This window comes from Takifugu flavidus, chromosome 22 (assembly GCF_003711565.1).
Source record: "Takifugu flavidus isolate HTHZ2018 chromosome 22, ASM371156v2, whole genome shotgun sequence".
NCBI lineage: Eukaryota > Metazoa > Chordata > Actinopteri > Tetraodontiformes > Tetraodontidae > Takifugu > Takifugu flavidus.
The window spans coordinates 1,679,358-1,703,071 of NC_079541.1; the positions used below are offsets into that span (position 1 = coordinate 1,679,358).

A 23,714-nucleotide genomic window follows, 5' to 3' on the forward strand; every position below is an offset into this window, starting at 1 on the left:
GTGCAATAAATCTGTCGCGCCGAGCTCCTGGCTGAAGGAAGCGGTTTGAAAAGGCCAAACCTGGCCAATAGCGACGGCGTGCTGTGACACGCCCACTCAGGGCTGGCTGCATTTTTGGGCATCTAAGACAATAACGGGTTTTTTTTTTTGATGCAATTTTGAAAGTGTGTGTGAAGGTGAGAGGAGGATCGGACACAACAACCCTGTCAGCTCCGGTTAGGGACCGTCCTCCGGGCGAAAGCCTCCGTATACGTGCGTGCGTGTCGGCGGCGGAGAGTGTTTGTGGCGGTTTCATCTCCCCTCGCGTCTCAGGTGGGATGTGAGAATGAGAAAGGGGCCCTGGAGGGCGCCGCAGACGGGGAATAAATCAACGAGGAAGTGGCAGAGGCAGGAAAATGAAGAAGACGGGGAAGGTGGCCACATTTTGGTTGAGGACAGGAAATCCCAGCTGTGTTTGCAGTCGTCCCGGACCTGAAAAGAGACACTTTCCGGACCCCTGTGGCTGATTACACAGCCTGGTCGCCGCTGTGATGCTAGCTGGCTACAGGTGTTGGCGGCGGATTACGGGAACAAGTGACGACTCCGACCTTTTTATCTTGAATTCCTCATGGAAGCAGACAACAAAGTGACCTGGGGGAGGGGTTCCTGCTTTAACGCCTACAGATTAGCAGTGGTGTTGGCTAACAGATGCTATCAAGGTTCAGGGTGATCACTTCAGTCCCCCTCTTGCTAGCTAAGCTAATTAGCCTCATGGTTTCAGGATCTCTGGGTATGACATTAACCGGAGGTAACTGGCATTCAAATCTGTGAGCAACCTTGGTTGTAAAAATTCCTCGAAAGACTTCTTACGCGCTTTAAAAGCATCCGACAGAAATGAACCCTGAAGGTGAAACATTCCAGAGTGTGAGATGGTTTTTATATTAAAAAAAAATATCGGAGCTCTTCCGGAGTTACGAGTGAGCGTCGGGGGGTTGTGCTGGCAGCAGCGAGAGCCCATCTGCCAAATGGCAGCCAGGAGGCTAATTGCAAGACAGCTAACTCATCACATTGGCACCTTTACTCACACGTAGATGCGGATCTGCACAATTAGCTTTTTGGGACCGTTACATTGTCCAACATTCAGATTTACACCCCCCCCAACACCAAAAATTAGCTTGTTCCACACCCTGGACTTCTACGTGCACCCAAATCTTCATCGAAACTGAGAAGAATGTTCTGTTCTTCTCAAGTTTCTCGAAGAAATACAACTATTATCTGTAATTAAGCCAGCGCTGCAGATTCCTGGCGAATCCCCGGCGATGACTGAGTCGGGGTTGTTTTTCATCGGAGGGGAGCGGCGCTCGGAGCCGCAGGTGCAGGCACAGCAGCGTCGAGGCACACCAAATCACTTAGCAACCACTTTGCCTTATTACCCAGAAGCCCCCGGGGTCCTGTTAGTGTATTAGCAGGATGTCTAACTCTTTTCATTAGTGCCCCTGGCTCGTCTCTGCGCTCACCTGGGTGACGGATAAAACACTTTGGCCTCCTTAAAAACAAAAACCTGCTCATCTTGTACAACGTGAGAGCTCTTTTGCATCCATAAAAATGCTGCGGCTGAGTCCAGCTCAGCTGCGTCGCTGCTAAAAAATGTCCGGGCGGCTTTCAAATCTTAGCTTATGTTGCGTAAGGTAGCCTAAACTGAGGTTTCCTGACAAAAAAATGCTAAAAACTGCTAAAAATGTCAAATTTCGACGACCGAATCCCAACTTTTGAAGGCTGGAACATCATGGAAATCTTCTTGGATCTGGTTTAACTTGGCTCCAGGTCCCAAGGCGAGCAGGGGCCTTCTGGGTCGCGCCCCCCCTGCTCCAGGCAGGGGCCTTCTGGGTCGCGCCCCCCCTGCTGCCGCTGCTCCTCCTCGATGCCGCGAGCGAAGAGTCGGATCAGCTGGCCGTGGACGCTACAGACAGGATGGAAATGCACAGAATGCATTATTTAGCTTGAATAACAAACCATCATCTTAATGACTCTGCTGCTCTTAACTGGAATTAATCGTCCAGCTGGTATAAAACCAGTGGAACACCTGCGTGTGCTGATTTCACAGATGATACAGGACGCTAGGACGCTACAGAGAGCATGCTAACCTGTTGTCTTCCACTCACTAAGAGCTAAGCTGTACCCGTCCCGAAGTTAGATTCCACACCTCGGAGTGAAACTTTTGCTTCCCCTTTTTCCCGTTTCGCCTGGGTTACTGCCGTTAATTATCCCAGCGGCTCACTTGAAGAACGATTAGCGAAGGGGAAGTGGCAATAAAAGGACGGACTTCAGCTTTAATTAAAGGGGAGTAGCCTTTTAGCGTGGGGAGGGCCGTTAAATTAGCAACATTACGGTGCCATGCATCACTGGCAAAGTACAATGAAGCGTGAAATAAATGATGCATCGGCACCGCATCTCTGCAGGGATCTGATCGTGGGAGAGGTTGAAGCGTGGTCAGGGTCAGAGGGTGTGTGTGTGTGTGTGTGTGTGTGTGTGTGGTGTGTGTGTGTGTGTAGGGGCCAAAGTCACCGAGATTCAGGCAGCAAACAGCAAAATAATCTGCACACCGGAGGCTGCAGGAAGTCAGACAACTGTTAGCTTATTCTGGCATTTCACCGCTAGAACTGTGTGTGTGTGTGTGTGTGGTGTGTGTGTGTGTGGTGTGTGTGTGTGTGTAGGGGCCAAAGTCACCGAGATTCAGGCAGCAAACAGCAAAATAATCTGCACACCGGAGGCTGCAGGAAGTCAGACAACTGTTAGCTTATTCTGGCATTTCACCGCTAGAACTGTGTGTGTGTGTGTGTGTGTGTGTGTGTGTGTGTGCGCGTGTGTGCAGATCTCTTCCATATTTAATCCTTTTAGCTCCCTTGCATAAACTCCTGCGCTACAGCTGGAGCAGCGACGGTGACGACCCGCGCGTTAGCGGAACAATACAAATATCATGAGATCAAGAAAAATACTTAGACTTGGACGATAACACCTGTCCGGTCACCAGATTAGCCCTTATCAGCTACTTGTGTACATATTTAACCTTTACACATCACCGCATCGAGCAAGATATCTGCAACCATGGCGACGGGTGTCTAGAAATGCAGCTCAGATTAAAGAACGTCTGGAGAAAACGGTCGAAATGTGCAGAAACATGCTTCCCGCAGCCCCGTCTGCAGGCTAAATGCTAATGCTAGGATGCCATTAGCTGTGTCTTACAAGCATGTCTATCCAATAATGGTATGCTAATGGTTAGCAACTTAGCATTTCAACTGCAACCAGCGAATTGGTCATTGTTGTGCATGTGAAAACCAGCAAAGTTGTGTTGCCAAACTTCTGCCTCGCTCCTCCAACTCGGGCCTCTGACGCAGAAAAGTCACCACTTAGCCGCGAAAGGCAGTCATTTATCTGGCAGTGACTGAAATAATCGTCACTGTGTTTACTCCCCTGGCGGGAGCTCAAATGTTCTTTCTGGAGAAAAGCGTCCTTCAGTGGGGGCTTTAAGCGAGTTCAGAGCTCTCAGGTTTCCAAGCGTGTTCTATTCCCACTGAGAGGCAACACATCACGCTGCTTTTATGCACGTTAGCATGGTTCTTTGATGTCCGAAGGGAGCGTTAGCGACGTGCTGAAACCCTAAAATGGGACTCCTTTTTTACCTCACACGGATGGCGGCGTGAGGCAGGATCTCCCCGTCGCAGGTCCATCTGCCGTGACCGTTTCCATGGTTACCGGTCGCCGGGCACGGGCGCGTGGCGCCGAAGCACGACGTCACTGGATCCCCGCTCCGGTGGTCCGCCGAGGCCGGTCCGCGGACCCGCGGCTGGAAACAGAACTTCCTGACACGGTGGACCTCCACGAATGAGTGGTCGAACTGGGGGGGAGCAGACGGGAGGTATGGGAACAGATGGAGAAGAGGTCAGGAGCAACCAAAGGACCCAACAACATGAGACGAACTGTCAAACATCTGCCTTGTGGTTTTAGACTGTTTCTATGGCAACAACATCCAATCCAAGAACTTTAAACAGTTTGCCGCGTTCCCACTGAATTTACTGGAAACCTTCCTGGGAAAGGGGCCAAGTCGTGGCTACTTCCTAAACCCTCCTTCCCCCAAATACGACTCTATCATACACTCCGCTATTTTGAGGTTGTGGTGGAAATGGTGCCATTTCCCGGTTCCACAGACCAGTCCAGCGAGCGGGAGCGGAGATGGCTGCCGTGTCATCCGACAAATTGGAACCCATCATCAGAGAGAAAGTGTCTGCTAACGTTCTGAGAATGGTTTCCGTTAGCGCCCTTTCATAAATATGGAGATTCCGGAGCGTTTCCAGCCTGGCGGAGCGTCTGAGGCGGCAACATGCTGTCGTGGGAATATGTGGATAAATGGAAAAGGGCTTCGTTCAAAACCCAGACTTCCATCTGAACACAGACAAACTTATTTTCCGCCACAAATGGATCATAAAGAACCTAATTTTCAAAACAAAATAGCGCTGAAAATAGGCGGCGGCGCGTTTCCCTGATATATGATGATTGTCTGGGCTGTAGATGAGCTCTTGGCATTCCCATCTTTGTTTTTTCCCCCGTCGACGCGCTCCTGGTGGGGGAGGTAAAAAGTTAATTCCTCCTTTGTCATTTGATGGCCTCCTGCTGGTTTGGTAATGAAAAGCGAAGCCTCTTTTTTTAATCTTACTTTCCATTTATGATAAGGAGAAAACGGCCAAGAGATCACAACAAAATGGAGGTCTGAGAAAAGGGAAGCGTTAACACGGCGGAGCAGGGAAGCGAAGGAGCGGGAAGATGAAAAGAAATGATTCGGGGTTCAACCTTGTTCGCCACTTTTGGACGTCCCGGGGTGCCACTTTCTCTCCATTCTGCCCTCTCTGGCTCCAGCCTTTCTCTGCCATCATAAACGTGGAGTGACGGCCATTTTCCCCCATCAGACCCACTTTGTGGCGGCAGCCTCGGCGTCCCTCCTGCATCGTCTCCCTAAAAGACTTTCTGACAGGGCCGAGGATCCGCCAGCCTGCCTCCCCTCGTTGTCTCTCTCTGCTTGGCTGAGCAGTGATGCCGACATGATGTGAACCGAAAAAAGTCCATCTCACCCTGCTCGCATCACCTCTAGTGACATTTAAATAATCCAGATCTTCTTCGTCTACTCTGGAAGATTTGTTCCTCTCGCACGCGGAATCGACTGTTCTCTTTGAAGTCTCCCTTGAAGTAGTCTATGATCCCTCTAGGCCTCCTTTGATCTTGTTCTAGGCCTCCTTTAGTCTTGTTCTAGGCCTCCTTTGGTCTTCTTCTAGGCCTCCTTTGGTCTTCCTCTAGGCCTCCTTTGGTCTTCTCTAGGCCTCCTTTGATCTTGTTCTAGACCTCCTTTGGTCTTCCTCTAGTGCCTCCTTTGGTCTTCCTCTAGTTCCTCCTTTGGTCTTCCTCTAGGCCTCCTTTGGTCTTCCTCTAGGCCTCCTTTGGTCTTCCTCTAGGCTTCCTTTGGTCTTCTTCTAGACCTCCTTTGGTCTTCCTCTACGGAATCCTGGGCTCCCTTATGAGCTTCATTGCTCATATAGGCATCAATGCACACATGTTTGGTTTAATGCTGGTGACATTTATATCCAGAGCTGAAGAAGCATCTTGGATGGGAAATGTCTTCCATTGTTTTCAACAGTCCAGTTGACCCTCAACAATACCTCCCACACCAGGACCTGGATGAACGAGAACCTCCAAGAACCCTCATAAAATAATAAAACTGATCAGACCTGGTCCTGTCTGGTCTATTTAGCCTTGTAAAACTAGAGCCAGTTTGTTCTTGGCGGCTAACAAAAGCGATCCAGGATCTGGGACACACGAACCGCTGTGACCATGTGAGAACACGTGAGTCTGGGTATAACGGCCAGATGTGTGGACCTTTTCTCCTGCTTCACACTCATCTTGAGACCAGCAAAAGGCTTGATTGATGCAGGCTTAAAAAAACAACCCAATGAGGGCGTTTTAAACATTAAACTCATGCTTACATTTCTGCCTTGATGGTTTTCTTTTGAAATCTCCAGGCAGGTCTTTTGTTCCCTCGCTGTATATGCAGTCATCACGCGAACCTTTCAGAATCCTGGTGATATTCTGGGCTGTAAAAATCATTCTAGGCCTCAATAAAACCCACTGCTGGTCGTTTTCTACCCACACAGGAGAGGATTTTTCTGTCTCAGCCGCCCTTGTGCTGTTAACCCCTGCAGCGTTAGCAGCAGCTTTTCCACGGATCGCTCCGCGTCTTAAAGCTGTTATTTCAACGATCCATCGGAGCCCTTAAAACTCGCCTCGCCGTGTCAGTGTCCGCTGGATGCAGACTCTGATATTTTAGAGACAACTTCTGCAGTTCTCTGACTGGAGGAAACATCCAGGGGTCCTTCCTGAGGTAATAATTACTAATCGCCAGACTCCCCCCGGTCGTCCTCCAGCTGTCCTGAGCGGGCATTAGTCTGCTATCAGACCGTTCTCCCATCCAACGTATCCCTGATGCAGCGATTATCGCCGCCCCTCTGGACCGGCGTGGAGCTTATTTATGATACGTGGGAAGGCACCAGGGCTGAGAAATTTGAACGGAAGTGAGCCGTAGTTGGGAAATTGAGCCGAGTCAGCGAATGGAGGTGCTAGCGCAGCAGGGGGGAGAGACTACCTTCTGCTCGCTCATTTACAGACTTTGCACGCCTTCGTGCGCGGAGCGTGCGGGGTGATTGACGAGAGGTTTGTGGGGAAGGCGGAAAAAAAGTTTTGTCCAAAGAAGGAGGGGTTTACCTGGTCGTCTTTGGTGGTGTGACGAAGAAGGTGCCTGAAGAAGTCGAGATGGGAGCACCTCCGGACGAGGATGAGGTCGGCCGTGCCGTCGGCGAGGTGAGCGGAGGGCGCCAGGCCTTTTGGACTGCGGGGGCACGCGCAGCTCATACTGGCGGCGTTGATGGCGATAAACTTTCCGTGGATCACCCGCCAACCATGGCCGCCATCTGGAAAGGACGGACCCAAACGCTGAGGGCGGATTTAGGCCAGCATGAGCTGCGGTGGCTGCTAGCATCGTTGGCAAAGTCGGGCTCATTGAACCATATTTTCAATAATAAATGGCAGCAACATGGTGGCACTGCGTACATTTATGTACTTAAGTAGATCCAGTCTGCCTATATAATGACTGATTAGTAGTAAGCTGGCCTGGGTACCCCCCCCACCAACCCCCCCCCCCCAATGGAGGAAACAACAGTGATCATAGACGTTTGAACCATTGAGGAAAACTGTTGTGACCTCACAAACAAACAAGAATTTTGCTTTCACAATTAAACCCACAGAGGCGACGACGCGATAAGAGGCAGCTAACAACAATATATAAACACCAATTAAAGCTACTTTAAATGCCCCTTTTTTCAAAGACAGCAAATCAACTGTAAATTCTTCATCACAGGAAGGTTCCGACGCAGCGTTTGCGTCCACTGGGGGACGGGCCCACTCATTTGCAGAGTGTGTTGTGCCTCAATGATTCAGCCGTTGTCTGAGATTTCTCTCACCAGGAACAAGAGAGGGGGGGGGGGGGCGAAACATATGGCGGCACTGGTGTGAGGAAAACCCACTGTCGGGCCCAAACTTCTTCCTGATTAGTAAGAATCACACACACACACACACATGCACACACAGGGTTCTGCTTCTTTGCCTACTTCTATAATTACGCTGAAGCAAAAGTACATTCTCCATAGGATGCCTCAGCAGTGAGGAATATCACGAATTTCATATTTCAGCACTAATTAGAAAGAAAAAGCTCCTCTCCAAAGGTTTATGCTGCTGGATCTGTTGGGTTGGGGGGGTTGTGGAGACCTCTGCATAATCAGAACTTTGCTGTTCTGTTGCTGACTGAACGCACCACCCAGCAGGGACGCCGAGTGACACATAGCAAACGCACCCCGGCGTGAAACGCATTAACACATAAAACAGCACAGCAAGACGTGTAAAATAACACTGCATTTAGTGGATTACGACATTCCCGTGCTCCCTCCACTTTGGGAAGAGAAAGGGAGACGACACCATCTGTGCGGATGCACCAGGAATTCCACCAGAGTGCAGCGGCGCCGTGCGGAGCTCTGGAAATCAATAGGCTTTTCCAAAAGGGCGGGGGCTGTGGAGGAGAGCGCGACGCTGTGTCGTTAAGATCAGTTGGTATTCTGGAGGTCAATAACTCATCAAAAATCTCATCAAGGATTCGGCCACCAAAAATCCCCCCAGTGAAAAATGTAGATAAATTCAGATGTGAGCGGGAGAAGAAGATGCTCAGGTCTTATCTGACCCGGGGGCCGGTCTGGGACGCGCTCGTCTGACAGGGTAGAGAAAGGAAAGCACCTCTGGGGGCAGCTACTTTGGACCTTGAACTCCTACCTTTATCCAGATTTGTCTTCTCTGACATCTCCCGCTGCTTCCTGTCCTTTAATGAGGATTTGTGCTGACACGCGCCGCACCTGAAATATAAGAGTAACCTTGTTTTAAAAGGCATCAAAGCACCGCTGTCACGATTTTAACAGGTGATTTATTCAAAAAGAGCAGATCCATCTTCAGCGCTGGGTTTCCTTTTCTCTTTTTTTCTTTGCGACTGTCCTAAATTCCGCAGCCAAAAAGGCTTTTTGTGGCAATCACATCATAAAATACGGTGTCAGGACAAACGGTGTTTTACAGATTAATGCTTTCATCTCCCGGATCAAATGCTAACAATGTCTGCAGCTCCTGAGAAGCAGCACTTTTGGAGAACGCTGAATGGCCTCGCGCAGTGCGGTAAATCAGACGAGCGCGATCTACCCGATTTAAGGTGTGGGAAGAGCAGCACGAAGAGCAGCATCAGATGCTGTAGCGTTTTGTAAAAGTGAGACGGAAAAGTCAGACAGTCGGATGAATTATTTACCCGGATCGACACCGCAGCTTGTCTCTGGGGGTCCCCTTGTTCTCGGCAGGGAGGAAAGAGATTGTGCCTTCATAGTGCTTGTGACTTAGGAAGGTTTTCACCCCTTGAAGACAACACAAAAGGGATTCATTCATCCGCTCATGCCAGTGTTCGGTTTAGCCCTCCTTATATCTGACAAAATCCTGCTGAATATGAAAACCAGAGCCCAGGAGGCGGCTGCAACCTTCATAGGGGTTAAATCAAATGTTTTTGATGCTGAAACATGAAGCTAACATTCCGCTCTCTGATATCAGAAGCAAGCTCATCCTTTTTTTGCTATAGCGTAGCTAAACGACCTAGAATCCCAAAGCAGATGGGAGGGCGACGGGTGTCGGAGGAGACGCGCTCCCATATCCGCTTTTGCATTTTCCTACTGAACATGTTCGTCCGGAGGCGGGCAGCAAAGCTAAACTGCTGATGTTTAGTCACATTTGTGCATTTTAAGTGAGGTATAAATCAGAGATCAGAATCTCTGGACCAACATCCAGCTGAAGCGTCTGGATCTGCATCCCGGGAGCCGTTGTGCTTCCAGAAACTGTTGCTTCCTAAAAGTCTGTGGACATGAGAAGTATTTGGATGGGATGATGAAATGTCTGTTGTCCTTGTGTTAGAGGCTTCAGGCACAACTAGTTAGAAAAATTGTCCCACTGTAGTCTAGAGTTTGGGATTTTCTCCGATTTCTGTATTTAAATAGATCAAAGTTAATCCCAGGGAAGAATCCCCGGAATCACTGTTTGAGGTCAGTGATTCCGGGGATTAGAGCGTCTGCACGGGTTCCTCCTGAGGAGTACCGGCGCTCTCCTACCTGCCAGGTCGTACCGAGCTGGACCCAGCCGCCGGTTCCTCTCGCTGTCCGTCAGCACGTCGCCGTAGAAACCGTATCCCAGCAGTGACACGGAGTACCTGAGGAAGCGGTCGCGGTGGTGGACTGAACACACGTCCATTGGCTGAGAGTCCCCTGCGAAGACACACCCCGCCGGTGTCAAAGCGCGCCGATCAATCCAGCATTGATTTAACAAACGCTTTTCCGATCATTTCTCGCCGTATTGGAAAGAAACGGCGTCTAGTTCCTAAACAGAGCGACGGGATTGACTTCTACTCACCCACAATGATGTGTAACGCCGAAGTGACGGCGTCGCTGGCGCCCACTGTGCTGAAGCAGATACAGTCGGTGGACCCTGTTGGAGGGTGGACACACAGGTCGATGGTCACCCAGCGTGACCCCAGCATAGAGCTGGTAATCAGCCATCCACTTGTAATAATAACACAAATTTAGGTAACTGCAACACAAAAATGCCCCAGGAGTTGAAAAGGCTTGTGCGCTCTGCTTGATTCAGCCACCAGGGGGCGACTGGAAGCGTCTCCAGCGTTTTGCTACAGCTGTTCCCAAGATGAAGCCATATAAAACGCAGCTGAGCGGTTTTACTGGGCAGAAATAAGACATTTGAGTCATAAACTTAACCAATCGAACGGCTCCGGGCATCAGGACTCTTCATCCCGCAAATGAAGGGTGAGAGACGTCCGCCGAGTCAGGGAGGAAATATTAGGCTTTAAATGAAATCTCTCAGACTCAAGAGCATGGCATGATTTCAGAGCATGCTGCCTTGCTTTGATAATGGTGAGCACTGTGAAACAGACCTGAGAAACTGGGAAACAGACAGACAGAGAGAGAGAGAGAGAGAGAGAGGAGGGAATGGAGGCTGGAGAGCAAGTCAGGTTCTACCACAGGTCTTCCTTCATCTCCTCTGTGCTCCATAATTACTTCCCACCGCTTTCCAATTAACTCCCATCAGCTCTGCACTTCCTGCTACTCTTATGAAACAGAACTACCCCGGAGAACCAGCCGGATCCATCTGTGCACGAAAAGTGGGAACAGTTATCCGCCTCAGTTAATCATCAAAACCTCATCGTCAACAACGCCGCTTGTTCGAGTCAACAAAAATAAAAGGTCACCAAGCAAGATCTGATCCAATTGAATCTATTTTGGTGATATTTGAATAAACTGACTTGTATGGATGTCATTATTGGAGGATATGGCTCATTGACTTGCATTTCGGAGCAGTATTTATCGAAACTACGTCCTTCTAACGTTGAATTTCAGTCAGGAGAGCCGCCGACAGCATCGGCCCGAGCCATTCTGATCTTCTCGGTATTGGTAAGAGAACAGATTACAGATAAAACAAGGGATGATTAGATTATCCAGGATGACGTTAGAGGCGGTGTAATACAATGGGGTGACCGGGTGTGAATATATTTACATATAAATTGTATTTTTGACATGTTCTGCCAGTGAAATACATGAGTAAGTGAAAAAATAATGAATTTTCATGCTGATAAAGATGACATTGATCTCAGCCTGTCAGCCATGTTTTGCTGCATGTCAGTCCCCATTACTGACCCTCCACGTTACCGTGGCGATGCCGAGTTCTTTTGCAGATGCTCCTAGCTTCGATTCAATTCAACTTTATTTATACAGCGTCTGTTACAGTCAGGATCGTCTATAGGTGCTCTACAGAAACCTGAGCCTGATTCCTAAATAAGGAAGGAAAACTGCCTTTTAACAGGAGGAAACCTTGATCAGAGTCGGGCTGATAACTCGGTGCATTTCAGAGCTACACCATATTGCCAAAAGTATTTGGCCACAGGTGTATAACATCAAGCACTTAGGCCTGGAGACTGTTTCTACAACCATTTGGGAAAGAATGGGCCGCTCTCAGGAGCTCAGTGAATTCCAGCGTGGAACTGTCATAGGACCTGTGCAACAAATCCAGCCGTGAAATTTCCTTGCTCCTAAATATTCCAAAGTCAACTGTCGGCTTTGTTATAAGAATATGGAAGAGTTTGGGAACAACAGCAACTCAGCCAGGAAGTGGTCGGCCACGTAAACTGACAGAGAGGTCAGCAGATGGTGAAGCGCATAGGGCAAAGAGGTCGCCGACTTTCTGCACAGTCAGTTGCTACAGAGCTCTAAACTTCATGTGACCTTCAGATTAGCCCACGTACAGCACACAGAGAGCTTCAGGGAATGGGTGTCCATGGCCGAGCAGCTGCGTCTCAGCCATACATCAGCAATGCAGAGCGTGGGATGCAGTGGTGTAAAGCACGTCGCCACTGGACTCTAGAGCAGTGGAGACGCCTTCTCTGGAGCGATGAATCACGCTTTTCCATCTGGCGATCTGATGGATGAGTCTGGGTTTGGAGGTTGCCAGGAGAACGGTCCATTCCGGACTGCATTGTGCCGAGTGTGAAATTTGGTGGGGGAATTATGGTGTGGAGTTGTTCTTCAGGAGTTGGGCTTGGCCCTTAGTTCCAGTGAAAGGAACTTTGAATGCTCCAGGATACCAAAACATTTTGGACAATTCCATGCTCTCAACCTTTGGGAACAGTTTGGAGCGGGCCCCTTCCTCTTCCAACATGACTGTGCACCAGTGCACAAAGCAAGGTCCATAAAGACAGGGATGAGTCCTGACCTGAACCCGATAGAACACCTTTGGGATGAATTAGAGCGGAGACTGAGAGCCAGGCCTTCTCCACCAACATCAGTGTGTGACCTCACCAATGCGCTTTTGGAAGAATGGTCGAAAATTCCTATAAACACACTCCGCAACCCTGTGGACAGCCTTCCCAGAAGAGTTGAAGCTGTAATAGCTAAAGGTGGGCCGACATCATATCGAACCCTACGGGTTAGGAATGGGATGGCACTTAGGTTCATATGTGAGTCAAGGCAGGTGGCCAAATACTTTTGGAAATATAGGTTTATAGCAGAAGATCAACGCGCCTCGTCTTTGGTGTCTAAGCTTGTGAGTTTAGGACCTGGGTGTTGCAGACCCACCTGCAGGAATGATCCCCACACGTAGGGAGCAGGGCACCAGTTCAGAATCCGGCCGATCCCGGTCCACTCGGTGGTCTGTTTGGGTCCTTATGATCAAACCGTGCAGGATTTCACTGAACATCCCATCTCCGCCCACACACACCACCCTGGCCAGAAAAATAGCCATAAAGCAAGTTGTGAGACACTTAAACACTGTAGTGGTTTAAAGTCCGAAACAGCGTTACCTGAATGTTAACCACAGAAAAATGATTTATGGAGGATGAACAACCAGGAAAACCTTGACAACAAGGCAGCAAACACACCCTTGAAACCCCTCCATGCATAACTGCCCCATGATGTGTTTTGAAGGCTGTAGCCTTAAAGAAATGGCGCGAAAAATAACGTGAAGTGCTTGATAAGAAGCTCTAAGCAGGCTCTGCTGCACTGAATAGCTAATAAAGAGGAGGTGGGTCCGGTGGGCACTCACCAGGAAAACCCTTCTGTCTTCCTGAGGCCTTGGGAAGCCTGGGAAGCCTGTTTTACTACCTGCTGCCGCGTCCTCATGACCTCGGCTTAATGAGCTGTGGCGCCATGTGCCGTGTCGGAGGGAAACAAAAGCATCTACATGGTGAATGATTTACGGATGATTATCTTGGTTTTATTACAAATGGCTCTGCAATTGATTTCAAAGGCACGATAAAGAGTGATTGGGGACACGTGCAGGCAGCTTTCTTTGCTTGACCTTGGACGACGGCTTTGTCCTTTGCTGTATTTCTAAAGTGTTGCTTTAAGCTATTTCATGTCCGTGCATGCGTATGTAGATCTGTAGAATACTGAACAACAGATGCGGTGCTTTGTTAGCGTGTGGACGGGCCAAGAAGTGTCAAGAACTCACCCGTCATATTCGTTTAAGTTGGCCTGGGATATCAAGTGGTCCCTGGCATGATTGGCCCTCTCGGTAACTATGGAAACAAGCCAACAAGTTAAAAAGAAGCAACCTCAACTGGTACAAAGTTCTGGCAGGAAGGGAAATAACTTGGGAACATTCACACAGATCAGTTTCCAGTAAAAAAAAAAAAAAAGCACAGCAGCTACAACACAACATTAGCACACAAAATGAGCCCCGGGCCCCCGAAAACAGAGGGAAAAACAAAAATCCACATAAATCTGTTTACTTGGCATATAATATCAACACCATCACGATCTATCACAGGTGTAGGAAGCCCAGAGTGAATGCGTCTCCCTCCGATAGCCCATCAATACTCCCCACTATATGTAGCCGTAGCAAACACTTATTGAATAATAGATGTGTTTGGCTAGCAACGCATATCAACTATTGCAGCTTTCATTAAGGTGCTAGCGTGATGAATGGCGCTATAAGCCAAATCATATCCTCGCGTGCCTCTTCAGAGGCTCCGCTGGCGGCGGGGGCCTCTATGGCAGCCGAAGGAGCTCATTTTTAATTCAAGCGTTAACAAAAGAAAGTGACTGATCGGGACCCACCGATCACATCGGCGGAGATGCAGGCGCGTCGGAGGAGCGGAGCCACCTTCTGCTCGTAAACGCGCTCGCCTCGCCGCTTCCCTCCGTAGGGATTGATGTACACCAGGAGGCTCCTCGGTCTGTTGGCTGCAGAGTGAGGGATGGGGAGTGAGGTAGTGTGCAGAACCTCAACGACAGACCATTTTAAAAACACACACACAAGTTAAGCCGATGGCAGTTTGATGAAGTTTTCCAGCGGCCTTGAAATGCTCCGTCACACCGACAGGTGGCTGAAACCTGCTGCTGCGGCACAGAAAACCAACATGCTGCGGCGGAGGATCCTAAATGGATGGTTTATGGAAGAGCGCGTTCAGGAAAACTCACACAGACCCAGACAGCAGCAGGCTCACACCCACAACAAACGGATGGGGATCAGGTGAAGGGTCCCAGTGAGGCATATCGGTGCCATATTGTTTGGCAATAAGACAAAAGTTCCATTAAATGACATAAAAGACTTGTCAGAGGGTGATGTAGAAGTGCTCTGTGGAGGAGAAAACTATTCAACTCACCAGCGCTGCATCTTTACAATGAAGGCAGGTCCTTTTCTTAAATGGATTCATCAGCGCAGCTTTTTGTAGCTTTGCACAAATGTTTTTTTTAAATTTAATTTAGCTGCAGCTGCTTGTTGATTTTTATTCGCACTGTATAATACAAAGGAAAGGAAATGGGGCCAAAAGTCAGATGGATGGGGCCATTTCCAAACAATACTAGACTCTCGCTGGATTTTGCCAGATGGTAATTACGTCCTGCACTTTTCTGCCTGTTGGTTCAGGACGAGTCAGTTCACACAAAACCCTCTTTTGTCGCTCTACCTTGAGCTGTGCCTGTTGAGGACCTACAATAGAGTAAAGCTCAGTGCTCACATTCTTGTGAAAGGTCATCTCTTGTGCACAAGTACTGTTCCGATTCAAGTTGGCATAAAAGGTGTACTAGCACCACCCATTTTATTGCGCAAGCGTCAGTGACCCCTGCTTTAAAGCTCACACTTCACTAGTCTGTACTTGCAAACTGAGAAACGGCTAAAATCATGTTGATTAACATAATTACATTTGTTACATTTCAAGGCTTATTAAATTGTCAAAAACTGCTCAAGCTGGTTAAAACATTACGTTAGGAAGGGTGCTGTGTTCAAGCTAATCGAGCTTGCCCAGCAAAACTCATCATTATGCTGATGTTAGAAGATGTGAGAACCTACTGAACAAAGACAGCTGCTCATTGATCACTTGGATCCACTGCTCACAGAGTCCCTGATTGGTGCAATGAAAGGTGACATCACCACAACGCCACCGCCGCCGCCGCCTCGTCCGCCTGACGTACGAAACTGTGGAGACAAAATATGCAACACATCACATATATATGTCAGCAAGATTAGCCTCCAGACATGTTTCCAGGATTTGGAACTGTGTATCACACGAGCTCTGTGTTGTGTTCAGGTGTTGTAGGATTTCTTCTAAACGCAGGTGCTGCTACACCATCTGGCAGCAGTTGGTTTCTTTAAATTTGCCAAATATGAATCCTCTTAAATAAAGGGAAGCAAATAAAAGCTTTAGCTTAGCATCTGTTACCAGGACTGAATCAGTTTGGTTAGTTCCTGGACAATAACTCATTGTTCATGGGCAAAAAATAGCAAAAGCGATAGAATCTAATCTGCGATAACAGGAAGTGTGCTAAATAAAGCCTTATCATCCCCGATCACGTCCGTCATGGGGAGTGACCTCGCTGTTGTTCTAGATTCACGTGAAAGGCCTGGGAGGGAACCAAGGTTCCCACCTCACACGGTCCAGCTCAGATCCATCAATGACTGAGGAAGTTAAATGAAACAGATTGTCAGACAAAAAAGGAAGATATGGACTCTTGTAATATCCTGCCAGGGAACATTACTGAAATATTTACATTGGGGAGCAAAACTTCCCTCACTCAGCACTTCGACGGCAGATTCCCTCGCTAAGCATTTCAGATGATCCCACTAAGCATTCTTTTTATCTGATAGAAAAGTTAACTTTTCAGCAGGAGCTCGCAGGACCTCGTACGGTGGGACGCCGCCACGGAAATCCGTCTTTTAATTAGTTACATAAGTGGGATGGAAGTGATGGAACGAGACTTTGAAGGCAACTTTTCCACCGATCGCGGGGATGCGGTCGAGTCAAGCGCTCGCTGCCGGGAAGGGTCCGGACTTTTTCAACATTTCCTGGGATAAATAATGTAAATCCAATCTCGCCTGGATTCAATCTAATGAATCAAAATGAAGCATGAGCCCATAAGTCAGTGGCGCGCTGCCATCTTCCAGCCAGCCAGCTAAAGCTGTGAGGGACTCTGTTGTTAATACATTACGCTCAGACGGTGCGGCTGTCAGTGGGTTTATTTCTGGTGTCGTCTGAGTTGAGCGGGGCTGGGCCCAAACGCTCGCCGCGGCGCAGCTTTAGCGGTGAGATGCTATAGGGAGGTCGAAACATTGCCTCGACCTGTTCAAGGGGCTTTCAGACCAGTATTAGGATGCCAGGACACCTGAATGACAGGCTTTAATGGGGCAAACATCAATGCAGTCAGAGGTGTCTTGGTCTCTGGCACCTGCTCTGCCTCACGCCCTCAGCTGGAGCTTCACCTGTTCTTCACAACACAACTTTAGCTATAAATAACTTAAGGTGTTCTTATACAAAGCATTAAAGGCATATTGCACAAACTTTAGACAACTACTGACCATTGCAGCAGCCCCCCCCCCACCACGTGTCCCACATGCTTGGATGAGGAGATAGAACTCTTTTTTTCAGAATAGAATCCTCACTAGAATCCTCTGTGTACCCTCCCCAGGACCCCGGTACCCTGTGTACCTGTGAACGCGTGCGGATGCATTTGACGCTTTGGGTTCTTCTGACTCCGCCCACTCTCGGCGTTGATGTGGTTCTTGTGGGCAGCGATGATGTCACACAGTGGGACGTGTTCTGGAGAGCAACAGAATCATTAATATCCAAGCTCCAAACTCTTGTCTTGAATCTTGGGCAGACATTTGCAACTATGGCAACTATAACGGATCAGTGCCTCCGAATTCCGCACCATCGCTCCTCTTTTATTGCCCTCAACTTTTACCCTTCATTGTGCCCCCAATGTTCTCCCCGGTCTAATTTCCAGATGTACAAGGCAGCAGTTTCACCGCAGGAAAAAATTGCCTATAACCTCAATATCAGCGTAAAGTGCCAGGCACCAAATGGCACGCAAATTAGCAACAAGCTAAAGTCAAAAAGTTCCCAGCTAAAGTCCAAACGTTCCGTCTCAGTGTTCGTAGAGATAAAACCAAAAGTACCGGCGGATAAAGAGGTATTCTGAAAGGTTTAAGTCAAGGTTTAACTTGACTTAAACTGGCTTTATACTTTCAGTAAAAGAGGAATCTTTTGTTAAGGGAGCTTTAAGTAGCAACCTGGAATTGATTCCGCAAAACAGTAAAATCGATGGGAGGAATAATAGGTGTACACCTGAGAGGGCTGCGGAGTGTTTAGGAGGAGACAGTCATTTTAATTCTCTGGCTCTAGGAAACAGGAAAAGAGGAAAGATGGCGAGAGCTCCGGGTGGACGTGCCATCCATAGCGATCGGGAAGCAAACTCTCGGAGCAGATTTTCTCCTTTTGGAACTTTTTGATGAATTTCTGTGCTGATAATCAGTTTAGAAAAGGCTGTTTAAAAAGTGCAACACGGTCCATGAAACAAACAGTGAGCAGCATCAAGGAGTCGAGCTCCCGTCGTATTCCGACGCTTCCTCCAAACCTGCAATCAGCAGATGGAACTCCAAAGAGGATCGTGCGACACATCACTTCTCTCCCCGGAGTCCAAGGATATAGGATTTCATTTCATCCCCACATAAAAATGATGCAACAGGGATGGGGGGGGGGATTAATAATGTCACGGCTATCGATATTCACACAGTTTTATTCCCAGCAAGCGTGAGGATTTCTCATCCGGCCGTTTGGGAGGGGGCAAAGAAAAGGAGCAGATTCATGGAGAATAAGAAGGCGCCGGTTGGGGTCACACTGCTGGGAGTTTTCCCACAATCCACAGCTAAAGCTTTTGGTCACCTGTCTCCAAAAGTGTTTCCGCCACTTTTAAAGAATGCTGTTTGGAGAGGGACTTTAGAAATGGCGGCCGGAGTGGCCTCGGGGCCTCGGGAACTCGACATTCGGCTCCATGATGGTTTTCCCTGAGCGGATCTGTCAGAGCTGCTTGTCAATCACACAATCTGCAGCCTAAATCGGAGCTGTGGGAAATGCGGCCGGTGTCTCCGACTCAGTGACACAGACGCTGAAATGACGGGATGCTATCTTCTAGGAATGCATTCCAAACTCAGGTCAGACCTAATTGGAAGCCATCGGAACAGAGTTTGGTTCAAAGGATGTTTCTCTGAGACCAATTACCTCTGCCTCTGAGAAATTACCCAGCGAAAAAACTTTCCCCCAAACTTTCGGAGCTGAGGGGCTGTGTGCTGATTGGTGGAAGACACTTTGACGAAGCAACGCTTCCTTTTGTGTTCCGAACATTTGGAAAATGGAGCAGAAGATGAGAGTCCGGACAGACGACGGAGTCCAGGCTCTTCTCAATGAAATGAGTCTGTGGAAGAGGAGCCGACAAGCCGGCGGAGCTAAATCAAGGAAACATGTGGAAGGATCTTAAACAAGACTGAAAGAAGCCTAATTTAAATACATTTTCAGGAATTTTCAAGCGCAGCTGAAGTGAATATCACACAGCTGACCAGGAATTTATGCCCTGGTAATTAAAATTTCTGAAATTTCAGTGGAAAAGGGTTCTTACCAAATGTACTGAATCCCACATACTTTAATAAATAAAGCTCTGATACTGGATAGGTGAGACAGGTGCATTTCCTGTTGGCCCAGGTGTGAACAGGAAGTAGGGCTGCAACAGAGGGCAGCGACAATTGTTTGCATTTCTCAAAAGTGTCACATGAAATAAATTTAAGAAGCTGTAAATACAGAACCTGGACTGGATCAAACTATCCAGTATAATCTCAAGCTAAAGATGAATCTTTTGGTTTAAAAAGAGAAAAAACCATCCAATCTGCAGCGCGAGGCCTGAAAGCAACATAATAATAATGTTTTGGAATTTTCCAGATGTGTGTGAGCACAAACTCAGAAAATTCAATAACAGTCCTGAATCACTGTTCATTTATAACACAACAGATATTGATATTTCTTAAAATCAATACCATAAAAAAGTAGCCTGTGAGTAAAAGCACATTCCACAGTCTGGATGCAGCTCACTCAGGTTTGCACGGCCGAAGTCTCCGGCTCCACGTTCTCATCCATCCAGCCATGAAAACAGAACATTTAAGGCAAAATAGTGGAGACTAAAGTTCCTCCTGGTGTCTGTTATCATATTGAGATATTAATGTAAACTATCACACACCTGGATGAGATTTTCCTAATAAACCCGATTGATTAATGATGCCACCAATCACCGATAGTGCATTTCTTTTGAAACAAGCGGGAATATTGCACTTGTCTAGGATGGGATCCAAAAAAATATGTTTCTTTTGGAGACGACTCACTCGGAACAATCTCCCAAATCTGATCAATTTGGAGAAATTAGCTACAAAGCTCACAAAACGGACTGCGTCTCTTTCACACACAAGTGCGGAATAATCCTCCAGGCAGGCTCTCGGGTTTGCGGCTCGGTGATAAATCCTGGGCCGTACACACGGCTCCGGCGTCCTTTCACAGTCTTAATGTTCTTTTCAAGCACAAAGACGTCGGCGCCGCCTATTCATAGCGCCGGCTCCGTTATTGTTAGCCCGTGTTTATCGGCTTCAGTGTGCTCTGAGCTTTAATGAAAGTATCACATTCCTCCTTTAAAGCTGAGGTGGAACCAAAGACGGCTGATACGGAGCCAGGAAGTAATGTGAGCAGAGTTGGCCGGGATGATCACCTGGAAGCGGTTGGCTCAAAAACTAGCAAACTAATCACATGTCAGAAAGGGGCCCAGCTTGGGAAAAACACATTTTTAAATACTTTTCCCCGGTATGCCCCATAGATTTGGGAAAAAAGGACAATGATCATCCTTTGATCCATTTTCTGGCATCTCTGTCGAACACTGTAAAAAGAGACTCTCCAACCTGCAAGGAAAAGAATTCTTGCATTGTTCTCCGCTGACCCAATTTCCCAGCTCCCTACTGGTTTCCATTCCAACCGGGGGGGGGGGGGGGGGGGGGGGGGGCTCCAAAAGGACCAGGACCATTTCCTGGGGTTGATCATTGACTTTCCAGCAGAATAAACGTGTTGTGATAAACTTAAATAATCTAAAATTCAGGATTAAACCCATTAAAGGGGCCCTTTGGCTACATTTACAGCACTTTAGCTGAACTCTTGCGTTGTTTTCCTTTGTCACCCATGAGGACAGAAGTCAGCCATCACAGAGCAGATCAACAAGTTCTCTTCACCTGTACAAAGAGTTTTGATTGGATTCACAGTCACGCTTCCCTACAAATGGGCGGCATCCCATCAGACGGGATTCCACCGGGCGCCATATGCTGGGGAGTCACATCAAGGTAACGTGTGTGAATTCCAGGTCGGAGGTGCCTGCGGGAAACTGGGAACGGAACAAAAAAACCCAGCTGAAATGGAAAAAGGGGTCTGAGTCAGCACGGCAGGTGTGACTTCCCCGTGAACAAGTCTGTGCACGCCGGGCCAAACGACCGTCTTCTCCGGCGTTTTCACACCGCTCATAACAAATTTCCGGTTTTGCTTTTGCACATTTCATCCCAGCTGTCAGGCATCACGGAGGCGAGAGGGGATCTGTGACTTGCTCCGCAACTGGGGCTCCCAAATGGGGAGTGAGTCATGTGACGCCCCAGTCTCTTTGCAAGCTCTCGTTAACATAACGAGGCCTCCGCAGCCGTCTCCCCGCAGATCCGAGGTCAGCTCGGGAATGCACGACGGCATCAGACAGGACACGCCGATGTGTTCGTTGGGCCCAGGCTCAGGCAAACACATCCAGGAGAGAAGGACCGCGGAGGGAAGGTGAACTGGAGCGTCACTGTCTCGGACAGAATAACGATTCAGCTGCAGCATCATTGGGAGGTTCCAGGATTCTGGTCCCCATCCCAGCTGCTCGGGCTGGTATGGTGCTGTAAACAGGCTGTAAACAGGCTGTAAACAGGCTGTAAATGGGCCAAAGAGGCATTTAGCAAAAACAAGAGTACATAGCAGAAGTAATATATAGAAGCTCTTTTGGTCTCTGGTGCAGCTTGGTTGTGTTTTAGAGATTTTATTCCTTGTGAATGTCTTTTAAGGTGACTTCCAATGCAGTCTCCTGACTTTCCCTACAAGGTGGGCTCTTCCGTGGAAACAGGCGGGTGTTTTTACTGCTGCCAGGTTATTAAAGCCCTCTGGCGTTTCAGCGTCTGGGGCTTGCAAACCCGACCACGAGCTGGACTCAGCACACTTGACTGACAGATGATCTGACTCAACTGAATCCACTTCAATATGGGGGCCGCTGCGTCCCCCAATGCAGAGCTAATCACCGAGACCGAGACGTTTAAAGCTCGTAACAATTCCTCCTAGTGTTTATCGCACTCGCGTGCCAGCTGGAAGGAGATATCAGTGGGGGGGGGAGTACGAGCGGAGGAAGACTTTAAGTCACGCTGTGTGATTTTCTGCTATCAGATCGGATTAACACTTTCTTACCTCTCAGGATTCGCTGAGTCTGCCCCTGTCAGTCCACACTAACGTGCCACCGTCTGTCTGTTACACATCTGCCTAAGTGGAGGTCCAAAAACAAGCTGTCAGGCTCCCGTCTGACATTCATTTGCATGATTACAGCCGTCGTGGGCATTCAACCTGTGGTCTGACTGGCAGGAGGGGGGTATTTTTCCTATTTTAGGTCGCCACACTGTCACAGCCAGGGGCAAAACACACATTTCAAGGACGTTTAATCTTCAAGCTATAGTGTAAATGTTGATTCAAGTCACATTCAACGGTTGATGATCAAGTAAACCACAAAGAAATAAGGATTCCAGAGAAAGATTTATTTAGGTGAAGCACGAACAAAACAACTTTAGATTTTTTGAATATCATATTTACGTTCACCAAACGTTCTGGCCTCTTAGTCTAATCAGGCTAACCCAGCCTGGTTGTGTCTCAGTATTCACAGGGGACAAATTTTGACACGTCCTTGTTGAACATTGACTAAATAAATGAAAGTCTTTACGGCAGGTTATTATAGGACACTTGATACCACTTTGTGGAAGGTCAATGGCTGAGTTTACACAGGAAGTGAGCAGCTGTAATGACTGCAGCGACTCCATCCAGGGTGCTACAGCGTAATTATGGTCAGGAGGACTCGTTTAGGGGAGCAAACATGAGCCTCGAGAGGTTTGAAGCACGGTGGGAATAGGTGGACTTTGTCGAGCGTTAATTTCAAAACATAAGTGCGGTTCACTGACATGAGACATAACAGGAGTAATTAGCACTTAATAATGCCGTCAATTTTCAAGTCCAACCGACAAAAAATGGTTCAAATGCAAGTTTTGGGTAGATAAGAGCCTAACACATGTAAAAAAGGTCACATTTCAATAACTTCAAGATTAGTCAGAGTGTATTTAAAATGAACTGTTTTTTCCCCTAATGTTATTACTAAGGTACCTTCCATTCTGTTTCATTTAGACTCTACAATAGCAGCTAATTTAAATGATTCCCCTTCAGCTCAGTAAGGGGGAGAACCTTGTTAATAAATCAGCTCAGAAGGTGTGAGTGAATCCCTGCTGGAACACGCTGTACTGTACGTAACAAATGTTGGCTTTGTGGGGAGCAGACCTGTGTGACCCTCTCTTGTCAGCATGGAGGAACTACATGACCTGACTGTGTTGACCCTCAACATGTGCACGCCACTGATAAGGAGCAGACACCTGCTTCATGCTCTTTGCAAGGGAAATAACTCATTAAAGGGAAAAGTCATGAGAGTTTAATGCAGCAGAAATTGGATTTTTTTTAAACCACGTTTTTTGTTTGTAAAAGTGATAATTTCCTCATACATTAAACATGCTGTTATTACTACAGTTACTTCTCCATGTTTTAGAGTTCTTACCTGTTGTGGAAAAGCTGATAATCTCAGAACTTTTCTTGTCCTTTTTTATTCCCTTCCACGCTAAAACCGTGCGTGTTGCAGCAACTTCCACCAGTCTGTCGCCCAGAACAAGCTGCGATGACAGTAACCTGGCCTGTTTCTCCATGTCCTCACTCAGACCTGTCATTAATCACACTGCGGGTCGATGGTCGTGTTGCCTAGAGAGGACACTCGAACCTCAGCCCGATTGGAGCCAGAGACCCATCAGGAAGCGCACTGGTATTTAGAACGGACTACAAACAAAGATCGTGTAGAATCAAGATGATCCACTCTGAAGCGCCAAAAATC

The 23,714-nt window shown here is 48.0% G+C and overlaps 1 protein-coding gene across 7 annotated transcripts; it reads right to left on the reverse strand.

Annotated features, from left to right (window-relative positions):
• Nucleotides 1–894: 894 nt before the first annotated feature.
• On the reverse strand, nucleotides 895–23,646 carry cerk (ceramide kinase). 7 transcript variants are annotated; one of them, XM_057022441.1, is made up of 15 exons: nucleotides 23,388–23,615; nucleotides 15,502–15,627; nucleotides 15,050–15,141; nucleotides 14,816–14,947; nucleotides 14,467–14,587; nucleotides 14,268–14,393; nucleotides 13,660–13,726; nucleotides 12,786–12,931; nucleotides 10,057–10,131; nucleotides 9,759–9,911; nucleotides 8,915–9,017; nucleotides 8,398–8,477; nucleotides 6,784–6,989; nucleotides 3,660–3,874; nucleotides 895–1,939 (listed from the first exon to the last, which is right to left on the reverse strand). In XM_057022441.1, the coding sequence occupies exons 4-15, from the start codon at nucleotides 14,864–14,866 to the stop codon at nucleotides 1,789–1,791; spliced, it is 1,494 nt and encodes a 497-aa protein (XP_056878421.1). In that variant the 5' UTR covers nucleotides 14,867–14,947; nucleotides 15,050–15,141; nucleotides 15,502–15,627; nucleotides 23,388–23,615; the 3' UTR covers nucleotides 895–1,788. The 7 variants fall into 7 exon arrangements, with proteins under 7 accessions (XP_056878421.1, XP_056878422.1, XP_056878425.1 ...); XM_057022442.1 differs by lacking the exon at nucleotides 15,050–15,141; XM_057022445.1 differs by lacking the exons at nucleotides 14,467–14,587; nucleotides 14,816–14,947; nucleotides 15,050–15,141 and adding exons at nucleotides 17,135–17,245; nucleotides 21,989–22,060 and having other exon boundaries at nucleotides 23,388–23,546.
• Between the last annotated feature and the right edge of the window lie 68 nt (nucleotides 23,647–23,714).

Coding starts and splice junctions, on each gene's coding strand:
- cerk (XM_057022439.1), bottom strand. CDS start 23,553: ATGACAGGTCTGAGTGAGGACATGGAGAAACAGGCCAGGTTACTGTCA. Junction 13,727..14,267: donor CATCTCCGCCGATGTGATCG/GTGGGTCCCGAT, acceptor TTGTTTCCATAG/TTACCGAGAGGGCCAATCAT. Junction 10,132..12,785: donor TGTGGGGATCATTCCTGCAG/GTGGGTCTGCAA, acceptor ACCCTCCAACAG/GGTCCACCGACTGTATCTGC.